The sequence below is a fragment of the Mchenga conophoros genome, linkage group LG19 (assembly GCF_057382185.1).
Source record: "Mchenga conophoros isolate Kocher_MC1m ecotype Shallow Benthic linkage group LG19, M_conophoros_male_GT1.1, whole genome shotgun sequence".
NCBI classification, from domain to species: domain Eukaryota; kingdom Metazoa; phylum Chordata; class Actinopteri; order Cichliformes; family Cichlidae; genus Mchenga; species Mchenga conophoros.
Genome location: NC_140544.1, coordinates 22,105,561 through 22,121,989, shown reverse-complemented (window position 1 = coordinate 22,121,989; position 16,429 = coordinate 22,105,561). Strand labels below are relative to the sequence as shown.

Here is a 16,429-nt window from a genome sequence, read left to right as displayed (position 1 = left end):
ATATATATATGTATATGTATAATAATAATGAGTTTAAGACTGTTTAAGTCTCTTTATTTTCATGTGTAAGCAAATGGACTTTGCACAATTTCACAACTATGAAAAAATAAGGCAGCTGATATAGAGAGCACTGCAAGCTTTCTTCACATTTTTGGCTTACAATTACACTGGCTACAAACTGAAGCAACAATTCATCAAGCATACAGGCTAAACCAAAGTGGTCTTGCAGACACTCCCCCCACCTCCATTACCCTTCAGTGTTTTGGCAAAGACTGATATATGGCTAAACAGAAAAAAAATAAGTATTTAAGTGTTCTTATTGGGGGTGGGGGACAGATTCAGTAAATACAAACTGGACTAAAATACACCCCTATTAGCTGAAAAAAGCCTGGAAGCCTCGTCTGTGCTATTTTGATAGGGCAGTGTAAGCCAAGAAAATTGCATGGCTTAGGCAACAAAGAAAAAAGCCAAATCTTATTAAGCCAAACAGCAAACTATCACTTTTAAGAGTCAGGCATTTGAAAAAAATCAATAAAGGTTAACTTCTGGGTTAAGCTGAACACATGCTTACTTCACCGTTTTGCATAAGAGAACTTAAAGCAATCTAAAGTCAAGACATATAGCCACCCCCCCCCATCTCTCCCAGACATTACTGGTGCCACCATTAATTAAGGCCGGCCCTACAGTGCAGGTGTAATCGACATAAATCAGGGGCTTGTCTGAGTTGGACTTCCCAGTGGAAGATAGGCAGCTGAGGAAGGTCTTTGTCGCTGAGACGGAGAGAAGTTCTGAAGTTCTGATGTCAGAGTGGTGGACGAAGAAGATGATGTGACAGATGCTGCTTGTGGTGCCTGATACCTGCAAACCATTGCAAAAACCACTGACTATATTTTAATCTTTAATATCACAGAATGATGCACAAGATTTAATAGGTGAGATATAAAAAAACAAAACAAAATATGTGAATTGTATTTAAAGCAGAATGGTGCAATGTATGGTAAAGTGCATAGACATGTTTTCAGGAAATCCAATTTATTAAAGAGGAAAACTGAAGACAAAATTACAAAATTATTCTTCTAAAATTTTGCTGCAAAATTCAGTTAGAGCCATAAATAAAGAAATTATCTACTTGCTGTTCTCTTACCAGGACTTAGATTTCCTGACCATTGGTGATGCAGTCCTTTCTCTAAAGAAAACATTTGCCAGGGGATCGTGTATTAGCCTCGGTGTAAAGGCTCTCTCCAGGTGAGTACCATCAAGATTTAACATGAACATGGTTGGGGGAGACATGTCTAACTCCAAAAGCATGATGTTCTCAGCCTGTAAGGATATACAACAATAAAAATGTAGTTAAAAAACACATTTACTTGCACAAAAAAATCCAGCCTCCACTCTAAGCCAGTTTCCATGGAGAAGCACATTAGATTTAATCTGAACAGTCACAAGAGACCAAGATATCCCAGCTCAGTCTAATGTTGGGTTACACTGACACTGATGCAATCCTTATAAAAATATTCGTTTTGCTGGATATAAGGATATCAATATGATCCCTATGGTGGTTATTACTCCTTGGTTGTGCTGCACAGCCTGAAATCAGTGTTAGACTCTTCCATGGTGCTGACTGGTCTTCCCTGCCGTGAGTGTATTTGAACTGAGAACCCGGTGTTAAAGACCACTGCTGTAAAATACCTGTCTATATTTAAACAAGATGGCTATCAGGTAATCAGATATTTCTAACAGTCTGTTAGTACACTTAATCAGACAGCTATAATATTTACCAGACAACTGCATTAAAAAGACTCCATAAAACACCAACGCCACAGACATAGATCCAATCCAGTGACATGAATTAGCTGAAGTGATGCCTAGATGCAGAGTTAAAAGTTTGGACCCAGCCAAATTCTTTGCGATTCAAAAATGGTCTGCAACTGTTGCACACCAAAAACCTTCCATCATTTTATGCAAATAGTTTTCTCCCTTTCCAGTAAAGGCTTCTGTTGTAAAGCTTCTGCTCTTTAATGTCTTATTAACAGTATCTTAACACTGATAAAACATGAAACATTAAACAGCCATAGAGTGATGAGTGATTCTTCTGAAATGTAAACTGTATGCTTTCTTACAATAATGGCTCACTGGCTAAAGATGCGAAAGTTAAATCTGTGAATAGTTTCCATGGCTACAATGGTCTCCGCATCCTTCAGCAAAGGTTGGTGGTTGTGAACATGAAAATGGAAATTAGATCACAACTTCCCTGTTTCGCTGCTGTTTCTGCCAACTGGCCTTGTGAATTTCCAAACACTGACCTGGTATCGAGATGGGGCCCCGGTAGCTGTGGCAACAGCCATCTGTGCATATTGGCTGACTGGCCTCTTGTAACCCAAAGCTGAGAGAGGCCTTCTCCTGACCTGGGTGGGTGTACTGGAAAAAAAAAAAACATAGGAAAGGATGAATTTCTGCAGTTAAATACACTTAGGGTGGATGTCACCTGAGATGTAAACCTTTTTGAGACCCATGTTCCCCATAGATAGCCAGCTAATTAGCTTGTAGCAATATTTCTCAACATGGCAAATGTCCCAGGTTAGGAAATAAAAATACACCAGATTCATGAGAATTCATAATATATCATTATCTGTAATCCTTAAGACCAGAGCCATTTTCATGTGAAGGATTTTTTTTTTTTTACTTTAGTGACTCCCAGTGGTAGCTAAAATTATTGTGGCTGAAAAATACCAGATATGCTGTTAGATGTTATAATTTAGACACAAATTCTATCAATATAGTCAGTATATGAAGTGCTAAAATATCTTTTGGCCAGATCCACTTTTCTGGTTATGTGCTTCTGTTACTTAATTCCTATATTTTCCAGGGGGTTGATTGAGAGCCCATAGAAAAGAAATGTGCAGGTGCATTTAAGTGTAAAGCATGCAGATCAAAAGAACTCTAATAGCTACAGTAGAAAAAGCACATGTGTATCCCTTATTTAAAACCTTACACATTCCAGGTACACAGCGGCTGGTGTTTTTCTGTTTCAGTGATGGATTTCTTGCGTGCTCACAATTTCTTTATGAGAATGTTCTTTCTTTAATGTACCATTTACAGATACAGATATTTAATTTACTGACCTCTCTGATGGAATAACTGGTCGGAGTCTCCACTGGTCCTCCTCGCTGTCAAAGTACAGCCTATTTATAATTTTGTTCTTTTCCTCGGGAGGTATAAAATTCTCAATCAAGAGATATCTGTAATACAGAAGACAAGCGGGTGCAAATTGAAATCAGCCAAAATAATACAAATTAAATTCCTGTATAAAATGGTGTAAAATGGAAACAAAAACTTGGGCATATGTGTGTTTCATTAGGATAGTCTTAGAGTACCTTTAGATAATTGTTGTTTTGAATGAAGGTGAGACATCTGTTTAACTTGATATATATTAATGATATTATAGTGATACAGTATAACAGGAAGACACCTCAATGATGGCGTAAAATTTAAAAGCTTAGATTGTATATCTCCAGGTGAGGTCTAAAACAAGTTGCACCAATGAACAACAAAAAATATTATCTTGGTTACAAGCATGCATGAATAATTTGCATTCCTGATGACTAAGAAAGAACAACGCTAAAGACCCCAACTCATGAAAAAGTTTATTAGTTTATCAAATAAAAATGCATTATAGCCAAAATTGGGTGGATTTCTTTCTTCTTTCTTTCTAAAAAGAAAAATTCCATCATGTATGTTTTATGTACTACTTACTTGTACTTGAGCTCTCGGGTGAGCTCATTCTGCGTCTGTTCAAGTTCCTGTCTTGTTGTGATGTGTTCGTCAATGATTTCTTTCATCTCTCTCTTCAGTACCTGTAGTTTGGTACACAACTGTACAGAAAGGACAGAACAGAGGTCTGCATCACGAAACCTGGAGTAGCAAAATGTTTGCATGAAAACAGTGATGGTTTATGCAAATGTAAAATACCCCCGCACAAGAAAAGTCATTAAAACCTCAAATTTAAGCGCACAATAACAATGGCTAATCTAAGTATTTTACTGACATTGTCTGTGTAAAAAGGATTGTTTATAGTAAATAAGACTAATAGTTAATTGATTTTCCAATAATGCCATTGGGACGCATTAGTGGGTGAGTCATCTTACTCTTTTCAGCTTCTTTGTCTTAAGTTCGATCTCCTGCTGCAGGGAGGAGTATGTTTCTTTCATTTCCACGGTCTCCTCATCCTGCAGCATCATCTGCTGTTGGATCTCTCGCTCTTGTCTTATCTGCAAATTAAACATTCCAAGCTGAATAAAAGCAACAAAAAAGTTTCTTTATTATTGATTTGATTTTAGACGCAATTAATAACCTGTTCTGCAATTTCTTGTCTCTTCTGCTCAAGCATTTTTTGTTGTTCATTGGTGTGATCGATTATAGTCTTTCCCCCAACTAACAGTTTGCTCTCCATGGCCTGTGAACAAAGATGCAATTAATTATTTATGCAGATTTCTTTTGTTCCACCAGTGTCTCGTTAATCTGAAATTTTACTGATTAATTCACTGGTTTCACACTTACAATACCTTATATTTCTCTATGATCTTCTCCACAGAATCTTGATCCCACTGCATGTCCTCCACGCTTCTTCTGTTTTCATTCAGGTGCTTTAGCTTTTCACTGCTTCCCTGGCAAGCCAGGACTATTGGGATGTCACCTGCATCTTTCAAGTTCCCATCGTCCTCTTCCACAGTCTTCCACACATCAGCATCCCTCTCTCTAAGGACGTCCTCCTCCATGCCAGCCAAACTTTTACTCAATCTTTTGCTATTCCTCCTCCTTCTTCTCTCTTTCGCGAGCATTCCCCGCTCCTCTAGCTGAGCTTTCAAGCGTGCGATCTCCTCCTGAAACTCCCTCAGCAGGGCATCTTTGGGGTCCTCATTAATCCGTGGTTTGTTCTTTATTTTCTTGGCTCTGCTGGCGTATCTCAGCGTGGCCTGGGATTCATCAAAATTCTTGTGCGAAGGCCCCACTGTTGCTATCATGACAGTCTTTGCATTGCCACCCAGGGAGTCCTGGAGCAAGCGGGTCAGTTTGGAGTCTCTGTACGGGACATGGGTGCTCTTCCCATCCACCAGAGCTGAAATGACATTCCCCAGCGCAGAAAGGGACAGGTTGATTTTGGCAGCTTCCTTCAGACGCTTCCCCTTGGCGCCTGTCTTGCTCTGACGCTCGCTGCCAGCCAGGTCAACCATGTTCAGCTTCCCAACTCGGATGTGGTCCTCACCGTCTGGCCCTACTTCGCTGCACTCCACAGTGATGACAAAAATTGCATGAGACCTAGAGCTGCGTTCATTCATGTTGGTGAATCCCACAGACCTGGACTGGTTGCCTATGTTCATCACATGTTCAATCTCTGTGGCATTCTTGGTCACCACTGAAGACAGGTCTTTAACATACACGCCAAAGTCTGGGCTTTCTTTAAGTTCCAGTTTCCTGTTGTTATCTTTGCACAGCAGGTCTCGGATTTCCTCCTGGTAGATCTCGAGATAGGATGACCTCACCAGGTATTTCTGATTCTGGGTTCTGGATATTTGTGTGAAAATGTGCTGAAATGAATTAGGTATGACACCTCTCCTCTCTGGGTCGTTTGAAACCCCTTGCATGGTGTGGGTTTTACCTGTCCCAGTTTGTCCGTAAGCAAATATAGTCCCGTTGAAGCCTTGGAGGACGGACTCCACCAAAGGTCTCACCGCATCGTCATAAATGTCGCTTTGCTTTGAATTCCATCCGTAAACAGAATCAAACGTGAATACTTTCATTGGCTCATCGGGTGGTGCCTTCGGGTTCCTGATGGTGATCTGCCCCAGTTTGTCATCAATCTCTAAAATGTTTTCAGACCCCGCTATCTCTTCTCTCCTGCTGAACGGCCGGCAGCGGACCACTACCCTGACCGCCTCACAATGTTTGGTTTTGGACATTTTATCTTAAAAAAAAGGCTAACATCACCTCACCACGTTAAAAAAGCAATTATCTCGCGCTGAGTCCACATAATTTCTCTTCTCCGTACAGGTGCAGCAACTCCCATTTTATTTAGTGAAGAAAGGCAAACAAGTCAGACACGCCTCATGTGAGCCGCTTTCATCACCCACCGATGACCGCAGCGTCTCCTCCGCCCCGAGCATCTCTCAGAAAAGAGGCGATGTCACAAGCTTGTAGAGGAGGCTGATGAAGAGGGGAAAAACCCCCCCCACAGAATATCCATCCATCCAGACCCAGCCCACACGTCCCCGGTACACACCCTGCTCTGCGGACAATGGAAATAAGACATGTGACTTGCGCAACGAATTAGATTTCAGCAAACCTTGTGGCCCACAGACGCGGCTCGTTTCCCATCTGAGCAGGACGTGAACGCACCTTGCAAAAGACAACGCAGGTTTATTTCATTCAAGCTTTTATTTCACATCACATTGTCCAGACCAAACCAGAAAATCTTCCACGTAGAAAAAAGAATGAAAAGGCATTCGCTAAAACATACTTGTAGACATTCATTATAGAGGAATTTCATTGTTACCATTTGGAGCCGTTTATTTTACATCTACAGTGTTTTTACATATGCAATGTGTAAATAATTAGCCCCTAACACACCTATGCAATTTTTTTTGTTAATGATAAAAAAACAACTTCAATTTTAGATCATCCGTTGCCAGTTTATTAGATAGACCTAACAAAAACCAATGCAGTCTGATCTCCATGAAGATGGAAATGTTCCAGTTTTTCTGACAGTTTTAAAGAGGTATTGATTGCGTTTTATGATAATTTGGGATGCTTTTGTGCACACACACACCGTGGGAAAGAATTCAACACACCTCAGATTGCATCCTGTCAAATAATCACAAAATTAGATCTACACCACTTTAAAACACATTAAAAAACAGAACATTACAAATTTCATGAAGGCAGAATTTACTGTAGGACTATTACATTAAACAGCATTACTTAAGGTTAGGTCAAGGTTTAGACTCAGTGCGTTTCCCCACCCTATACCGATATAAATGTTAGGCACATTCAAATGGCAGGCTGGAGTTTTTACTATTAGCTACTGGCACAGCATGGTGATTCGGTCACTTGTGAAATTTCTTGCTGGAATCTTTTGCATGGTCCAGTAGAAGCTGGCATGGTGCAAAGTGATTCCCGTAGACGGCCTCGTATTGCCTCATCTTGTTCACCAGTTTGTCAGCACCAAAGCTGTCCACGAAACGGAAAGGTCCTGGAAGCAGCAAGATGTATGAGAAATATTAGTATTACATACATTAAACAGGAGTAACTGCAAGATGAGTATTCAGTTGTGAAATGTCTTTGCAATCAAATCTGACCTCCAAGGCAGGGGGGGAATCCAAGACCAAACACTGCTCCGATGTCTCCTTCCAAGGGGTTGTTCAAAATACCTTCTTGCAAACACATCACAGCTTCGTTGACAAATCGAGAGACAAGTCTGTACTGCACTTCAGAGTCTGATGAACTGTGAGAAACACGAGTGGTTAAACATCCCAACCTCAAGAAGCAAGTAGAACACTGCATGAACTTTTAGATTTAGACCTGCAATGATAGCACTTTCTCTCTCTCCCCCCCCCCCTTTTTTTTTTTTTAATAAGAAAAGTCTGAACTGAATGTCCTTTTACTACTACTACTACTACCTCTATAACTGTCAACTTACACAGAGGGGTTTGGTGTCAACTTATATTTCTCAAAAATGTCTCCAATATCCGGGTTCACATCTTTGACTTTAGTTCCTGGCTGGTAGACGTAGCAACCCTTTCCTGATTTGCGGCCTTGAGAATAATAAAGAAAACATTAACACAATTGAGAATCAAGTAAAATTAAAACTTAAGCCCTTAAGTCACTCACCATATTTCAGTAAGAAGTGAAGTACATACCCTTGAATCCAAGGTCCACCATAGTCTTCAAAACCTCCACATTTCCACCACCTAAGCGGGAGCCAAAAGCTTTCCCAAGGTCCTCTGCCACATGGGCTGCAACGTCAATGCCAACTTCATCAGCCAGTGTGGCCAAACCCACGGGGAACCCAAAACCTGTGGTGAGTGCATCCAGTTTCTTGGGGTCAACACCTTCCTGTAAATGCGGAAAGATAAATTAACATATTCTCTATTAAATATTGATGCTGTTACATCATTTACAGCAGTCAGCACTGAACTCCGAGCTGGAATTTGTTACTGGAACAACACTAACCTGAAGTAATCGCACTCCCTCAGCCAACATGGGAGCCAGGCATCTTGTTGTGTAGAATCCGGGTCCATCCTGCAAAAACATGTTACATTTTAAGTTAAACCATTGTTAGTTTTAGTTTAAACTAAGAGGGGAAAGAACACACATGGCGCCAAATCTCACCCCAACAACTATGATGACTTTTCCTTGCTTCAGGCCAACTGCCACAGCGGAGGCAGTGGTGTCCTTTGATGTCTTATCAGTGGTTATAATCTCAAGGAGCTGCATCTTGTCCACTGGAGAGAAGTAGTGCATTCCAATCACCTAAGAATGGAGAAATAAAACAAATCAAAACTTTCTGATTTCAGGTTAGGTCAACATCAGCACCATTTTTATGGATTTTTATATATAGCATTATTTGAAAGGTGGATCTTAGGAAGTTAAACTCAAGTACAGACCTTTTCTGGTCTTTTGCTGGCAGCTGCGATGTCCTTTATGGGCAGAGCAGATGTGTTGCTGGCAAATATGCAGTGAGGGGGGATCACCTGAGGACAAAAGCAAGATCACAGCTCAAAGTTACAGTTAGTGCTACAAATGCTTACAAACCAAGTATAAATCACATGGTTTAAAAAAAAAATTATACTCACAGCTTCCACCTCCTTTATAACTTTATGCTTGATGTTTATGTCTTCAAACACAGCTTCAATAACCATGTCGGCCTTTTCAAAACCCTTGTACTCCAACTGGCCAGTCAGGTTAGACAGTATAGAGTCTCTCTCAAACGATGTAATGCTCTTCTTTTTAGTCTTATCATTGAGCCTTGTTTTAAAAGAAAGAAGTCATACGAGTCAGCAAAAAAAGCTATAACATTACCAGAGGTGACCTGACCGTTATTTTATCATGGCTGTGTCACTGCATTTCCCATCAGGAGGTGGGTTCGGTGCTGGGTGATATAGAAATGAGCTCACCCTTTGTAAACCTGCTGTTCGCCTCTTGCCAGTCCTTCCACTGTGGTGTCTTTCAGGATTGTATGCACACCTTTGTCCACGCTCACTTGAGCAATACCTGCTCCCATAAGACCTGCTCCCAAGATGGCAAGAGTGCTAGTGGTAAAGAAAGACAACCTAGATGTTAACTTACTGTCATGAGGGTCAATATGTCATATTATTTAAAAAAAATAAAAATAAAAAAATAAAATAAAATCAGCAGCAAGAATTCACGCAGGACTAAAACTCATTAAAAAAAATATCAAGGGCAGGACATTAGCAACTTTAATTATTAAAAGAGGAAGACTTGCTTGGGAATGTTCATGTGGGTTGTACTTTTTTGAAAGCTTTTGGCTTGTTTATAGTTCTGTTTTGACTTCTGGCAAATTACCAGTTGTGTTAAAATTCTTTAAGTTGTTTTGTTTTTAAATTGCTGGATGCAAATATGCTAACTCCCTTCCCATCTGCATTACACTTACTTCACTTCTCTTTCAGGGGTTCCAAAGCGATTCTTCTTGCATGCAACCTGACCATGGTACAGACCAATCAGGGCTGCCGATTCTGAAGTTTTAGCCAACTGACCAAAATTCTGTGATGAACATGGATATTGATGCCGTTTATAGACACATTTTATTAATGTAAATATTTAGGGTGCCAATAATTTAGGAAAACAACCTCACCTGAGACTCCGCTAAGTATCCAGCAGCAGGTCCTTGTTCAACTCCAGTTTTCACACACTAAGAGGAGGAAAAAATATATAATAAAAATGTTATATTATTTTCTTAAAAAATCTCGTCATAGAAGCCAAAGGTGCAGATTGCATGAGAAAGGTTTACCCAAAAGCGATGCCATGACTTTGACTTCTCTGTACTATTCATATCTTTCACTGTATTTCCTAAAACATATTCATTAGAAGGCGCTTTTACTTACTTCGATGATTTTCAGGGGTGCTGGATAAAGTCCTTTGCTTTGCTTCATAACTTTGCCTTGGACCGTTTTGTAAATCTGATTCCGGACAAAGGGGAAGCTCATAACATAGTCTTGAATCTCTATGGAGATAAGAACAGAAATGTTATTACGATAAAACAAGCAAGAGTGACTACAGAATCAAATGATAAACAAATCCAATACAACTTACTCTGCATTGTACCCTTTTCTTTGCGAAGAGAAATCTTTTTGTTGGCAATCCCTTTGGCACACTCAATGGCAACTTCCTCAAGGTATTCCATTGTTCCTTCCTCTGGACTCTTCAGTCCTGGTCCTTTAATACAAACAGAAATAATCTCATCCTCAGACTGAACAACGTACACTCAAATACCGTATTTTCACGACCATAAGACGCACTGTACTAAAAGGCGCAGTCTCAGTTATGTGTGCCATCACTGTATTTAACACACGCATAAGGCGCACTGGATTATAGGGCGCATACAAGTACCGTATGCGTATTTAAAAATAAAGCGGGAGCAAACCTGAGTTCGGTACCTTACTCACATTTTTATTACCAGTAATTGTCATCATCAACAACACACAAGCATACAAGAGTGCATATTTAAAAATAAAGCAGGAGCAAAACTGAGTTTGGTACTCACATTTTTATTACCAGTAATTGTCATCATCAACAACACACAAGCATACAAGTGTGCGTATTTAAAAATAAAGCAGGAGCAAAACAAAGTTTGGTACTCACATTTTTATCATCAATCAAACCCATCGAAGTCCTCATCCTCTGTGTCTGAATTGAACAGCTGCGCTAAATCTCCATCAAACATGCCAAGTTCACTTTCTTCACTGTCAGAGTCACTTTCCGTGCCGTGCGGCTCCTCGGAAATGATGCCGGCTTTTGCGAAAGCTCGAACAACAGTGCCAGCAGACATGTTAGCCCAAGCATCTACAATCCATTGGCAAATTGTGGCGTAACTCGCCCGGCGCTGCCTTCCACTCTTAGTGAAACTGTGGTCTCCACCGGTCATCCATCGCTCCCACGCCGCTCGCAGCCTTACTTTGAACGGGCGGTTCACACCGATGTCCAGCGGTTGGAGTTCCTTTGTCAGGCCTCCCGGAATGACAGCAAGCTCACAGTTCATTTGTTTCACTAGTTTTTTCACATCGGCTGTGAGATGGGCACGCATAGAGTCACAGATCAACAGCGATGGTGATGCGTGGAAAAAACCACCTGGTCTCCTTACATACACCTCCCTCAGCCACTCTTTCATCATTTCCTCATCCATCCAGCCCTTTTCATTTGCCTTAATGATGATTCCTGCTGGAAACTTCTCTTTAGGCAAAGTCTTTCGCTTAAAAATCACCATAGGCGGCAGTTTCTGTCCATTAGCATGGCAGCCAAGCACAACAGTAAAAGAAGACTTTTCATACCCCGTTGTGCGTATCGCTACCGTGCTGGTCCCCTTCTTCTCCACAGTGTGACTCACCGGGATGTCAAAAGTGAGCGGGACCTCGTCCATGTTTGTGATGTGGCTGGGCTGTATGTTTTTGTCGCCGATGTGTTTGCTGCAGTAGGAGCGGAAGATGGCCAGCTTTTCCTTATAATCCGCTGGAAGTTGCTGCGCTACCGTAGTCCTGGTCCGGATGGAAAAATGGCACCGTTTCATGAAACGAAAGCACCAAGACGGACCTCCTTGGAAATGTTCAATGTTCATCTCTTCAGCTAGTGAAACTGCTTTTAGCCGAATGGTGACCGTCGAAACGCTTCTACCGCTCGTTCTTTGCTCGATGATCCACCGCTCGAGTCTTTCCTCCAACTCGGGCCACCTCACCTTATGTCCGCGGAAACTCTGCTGCGTTTTCTTGACCTGCCGGAGCTTGTTTTCTAGCTTCCTCCATTTGCAAACCATCGATTCGTTAATCTTAAATTCTCTCGCCGCTGCTCGATTTCCATGTTCCTCCGCATAGCTGATGGCCTTCAGTTTAAACTGTGCTTCATAAGCGTGTCTCTTTGCCATTTTCAGGGTTGTTAAAACAACGATGTTCCACATAATGCACATACCTGTCCTTTTATACAGGTATGTGCGATTGTCCGGTATATACGATCAATGCCCACACTTCACCCTTTAGCCTTCTCATGGTGTTCTCTACTACGTCCTCCTTACAACACACAGGGCGCACTGCGCTATAGGGCGCGGCGTACTTTTTGAAGAAAATCTAAGACTTTTAAGTGCGCCTTATGGTCGTAAAAATACGGTACTTACCAAACTGCACAGATTACAGCAAATTATAATACTTCAAATTACCCACATGTTCACCATTTTTTAATTTTACTTGGGTAGCATTAGAGTTTTACCTAGAGGATCTACAAGTTGGTCAACAAGCCTCATCTTTTTGGCTTTATCTGCTCGGATATTTCGTCCTGTCAGCATCATGTCAAAAGCAGAGGGGAGGCCAACCTACAGGTAAAGAAAGCAGATCAATAATGCACTGAATAATCATCACTATTTAATGTGTGGAGAAAGAAAAATACACTAATATATTTTTTTAATTTTTATAGAGGTTATAATGTGGTCCACACTAGAAAACAGCACATGATGAACTGGAGTGATAATCAGTCTGCAAAGTCTCCAACAGCTTAAACCAATTACGAGCATTACCTGACTGCTCTGTATTAGAGCTTTGCCAATATAGAACATCGTTGCTACCATTTCACAAGTATCTCCCTGAATGCCACTTTTTTAAGTGAATAAAGTTCAACAAAATCAAAGACAATTTGGGGAATAAATTCCAGTACTAACCATTTTGGGGAGTCTTTGCGTACCACCAGCTCCAGGTAGAAGACCCAGCATCACCTCTGGAGTCCCGAGAACTGTTTTGTTGCTCTTTGTTGCAACTCTGTACTGGCAGGCAATAGCAAACTGAAATGCAACACAAAGAGCAGGTTAGAGAACACATTATCATCATCGATCCCTGTTAAACACAGCAAGCTGCTAAAAATAACACTTATTTACCTCTAAGCCGCCTCCTAAGCAAGAACCATTGATGGCAGCGACAATGGGCTTTGGAGATTTTTCAATCTGCTCAAACATTTTCTGTCCTTCCTGAGAAAGTTTGGTAACCTCTTCTGGGGTTTTGCAGCCCTGGATCATACTGAATCAGATGTAGAATATTTTAAATAAAATGACAAGCCACTTGGACTCATTATTCAGAGACGTCACTCATTTTAGGGTCACGCTTTGTGTCTGCACTACCACCCTTAAGGAGTTTGTGCTTACTTGATATCAGCTCCTGCAATGAAACATCCCGGCTTTGATGAGATAAGAACAGCACTGTTAATGGCATTGTTTTCCCACACTTCATTCATGACCTCTGTCATCTCTTTTTGCATTTGAATAGACAGTGTGTTGACCTAGAGGGAAACATAATTATAGTTACATTTAACCTGCACGATGCAAGACTGTAAAATAAACTAACCGTCTGTTACTGAGCTCACACCTTTGAGTTTGGGTCATTAATCCGTACAACAGCGACGTCTCCCTTGACTTCATAGTTCACATGTGTTCGGGCTGCAAATACAGAAAGAAGAGAGTGTAATTAGGTTCAGCGAGTGTCTGACATATTTTTATACAGATGATTGACAGTATGATTGTTCTGAAATTACCTAGCATGGCAGGAGATACTGAGAAGGAGCGATAAGATGGGCCTGTAAAAACCAAGGGAAAAGACAGTGCATTATTAGTTTATGTGCCAAGTTAGTTTACTATTGGGTTTTTCCATCACAAATCTCTGTATGACTTCTGCTGATCCATGTCCCATCTGCCTGAAAATTTTATGATCTAAAGTTAGGATAAATACACTAATTGCTGTTCAATTTTAGCTTTATATAGGAAATCCATTTAAGATGCACTTTTTTGAAAAATGGTCCAATCCTTTTCCAACATTTTTTCCCCACAAAGTTAATTCTCAGGTAGTATTTGTACATGAATATAAATATTACCATAAAGTTCAATCAGAGCCAGGGGTCTTGGCCTTGGAATACTACTTACCCGAAAGAAGCTACTAATCCCCCTTTTATTACTGTTAATTACTCGAATATACATTTATTTTTTTATGTAGAAAAATATTTACATTATACTTTCTGAGCCCTTGAAATCTCTTGGTATATGTTAAACTTAACCTGAATTAACACAATCCTTCAGGGTAGCAGATGTCAAAATGGTTGGTATAGGATGTATTGAAAAGGATATGAAATATGCATGTATTTCACAAAATCATTTTCTTAGTTATAATTAGAGTAAAATCTGGAAAAATCACAAGTTTTGTTTTTCCGGAATAGCTACAGATATTTCTTTTTTAAGATAAGATAAGATAACCTTTATTAGTCCCACACGTGGGAAATTTGTTAATTGTTAATTGTTATTGCATAACTTGTCATATTAGCTCAATCCTGCACCAAAGTTAAGTAAGTTGATTATTCATTTCACGTTCAAAAGTATTATAGGAGTTTTGTTTTGCATAATCGTGAAATACAAGTGTATATTATTTAGAAACAGTCACGTTGTCTTTTTTATATAAAGGTTTATATTAGTGTGAGCTCAAATGTAACACTTTCTAAGACTGCTTAAATTTATTTTTTCATATTTGAACTAAAAATGCAGATATATCTGTCCCATGTTACAGCTTCTGTTTCAATGTTATAGTAAGAAAGAATTTCAGGGTTTTACCTTTAATAGTTTTTGAGATATTAATGTTCAATGGCGTCAGATTTCAATGTGCGGGAAAAAAAGCCTGAAACTGGATGGGCAGGCCTTCTATAACAAAAATCTCTCTTTCTACATATACACATACGTGCGTGAAGCTAAACTTTCACAACAAGCATTATGTATGTTCAAATCTTGGGGCATAAAAGACAAATAAGAAATGATCTAACAGAAAAAAATGTCATGATCCGAGATGGAATAACCAGTTTTTAAAACATTTTGAAATATTTTAAACAATATCTTTTGCGTACAGATTTAAGAGTCAATGTCATATTTAAAAGGAACTTAAACCGAATGTCCTCGTGCATTAAATACATCTGATGTATATGAGACGTTCACACAACATTTCCGTGACCTCAGTGCACAGCGACCTTTCACCTACATTCTCCCCTCACCAGTAGGACAGAAACCGCGGTCATCACAATTGAGAATACTGTACACAAGCCTTTAAATCTCAGTCTGAACTGTCTTAATCAATACAATGTAAGGCTTAAAAGTGAAGCAAATCGATTTACAGCTTTGATCCACTCCCACTTTAACTTATGGGATTCCGTAGCAGTAGGCTAGCTAGCGCTTAAAAGTGTTCTCGCTGCACAGATAAAAGTTTAAGAGTGTCGCGCACTTTGAAATTCTGGTTAAACTTTAATTGAGATATACATTTACTGACTCAAAATTAGCGTTATTTAACCTGCACTACCACACGTTTATGCAGGGCATTCATTGGCGATAAGAGCTAGTCGCAAGCTAATTATACATTTAATACATTTACGACACTTAAATACATTTGGACTCTCGCTGCCATTCTCTCTTCCGACTTTGCTTAAAATGTCTGCATGAAACAAGTGTATAGTCTACCTGTAAAAACGTTATATCTCCTTAATGTGAGTCTGGAGAGAACACCAACAGCTCGTACACCGGCCATCTTGGGAGCGTAGGTCAGTCTGCGGTGGCGTGAAGGGAAGCTAGCTAACTAGGAGGTGCTTTAGAAGAGAAGAACAAGACTTGTACTACTTCCTGAAAGCGGTCAATCGGACAAGGTACTTATTGGCTGTCTTTCAACAAACCCCCACAGCATTGGTCAAATCTCAGGAACTCGCACGTAATTGGACGCCCAAAGACTACAAAACGCCTCTTAACCAAACTGTTAAAAATGAACCAAACGTAAGTACTGCCGGCTGGGTTTCATCCACACTGTCCTTATACATTTTTTAAAATAAAAAAATTCAAGCAATTACTACTATTGTTATTACTATTTTGTGTATAGCGAAAATGTTCAATTTTAAAGTTAACAATCACACCGTATTCATGATGCAATCGCAGCATGCTACCACAAGGTAGAGGCAGAAATCAGTGAATACAAACATAACCAGAATATTTGCACTGAGTTCTTTAAATAGCAGAGATATTTACCCATGTATATGTATTTATGACTAAAATGTCCTTTAGCTACAGATTTCAGAGAAGTGGCGCCTTTTAATAAAGGCACGCAGGAAGAACTGCGTCTTTTTTTTAAATTTATTTGCCTAAAGCTACAGT

At 40.0% G+C, this 16,429-nt stretch overlaps 2 protein-coding genes across 2 annotated transcripts; both read right to left on the bottom strand.

Annotated features, from left to right (window-relative positions):
* Positions 1–38: 38 nt before the first annotated feature.
* Positions 39–6,279, bottom strand: LOC146552212 (kinesin-like protein KIF3B). The gene is made up of 8 exons (XM_085256489.1): positions 4,563–6,279; positions 4,352–4,453; positions 4,146–4,268; positions 3,754–3,872; positions 3,123–3,239; positions 2,304–2,418; positions 1,145–1,320; positions 39–858 (listed from the first exon to the last, which is right to left on the bottom strand). The coding sequence occupies exons 1-8, from the start codon at positions 5,955–5,957 to the stop codon at positions 708–710; spliced, it is 2,298 nt and encodes a 765-aa protein (XP_085112615.1). The 5' UTR covers positions 5,958–6,279; the 3' UTR covers positions 39–707.
* Positions 6,280–6,413: 134 nt separating this feature from the next.
* hadhab (hydroxyacyl-CoA dehydrogenase trifunctional multienzyme complex subunit alpha b) lies at positions 6,414–15,887 on the bottom strand. Its single transcript, XM_085257284.1, has 20 exons — positions 15,749–15,887; positions 13,795–13,836; positions 13,629–13,699; positions 13,409–13,542; positions 13,145–13,283; positions 12,932–13,051; positions 12,487–12,589; positions 10,327–10,449; positions 10,119–10,237; positions 9,869–9,925; positions 9,668–9,777; positions 9,171–9,305; positions 8,850–9,021; positions 8,661–8,747; positions 8,386–8,526; positions 8,227–8,295; positions 7,914–8,109; positions 7,694–7,808; positions 7,353–7,498; positions 6,414–7,246 (listed from the first exon to the last, which is right to left on the bottom strand). The coding sequence occupies exons 1-20, from the start codon at positions 15,813–15,815 to the stop codon at positions 7,101–7,103; spliced, it is 2,292 nt and encodes a 763-aa protein (XP_085113410.1). The 5' UTR covers positions 15,816–15,887; the 3' UTR covers positions 6,414–7,100.
* Between the last annotated feature and the right edge of the window lie 542 nt (positions 15,888–16,429).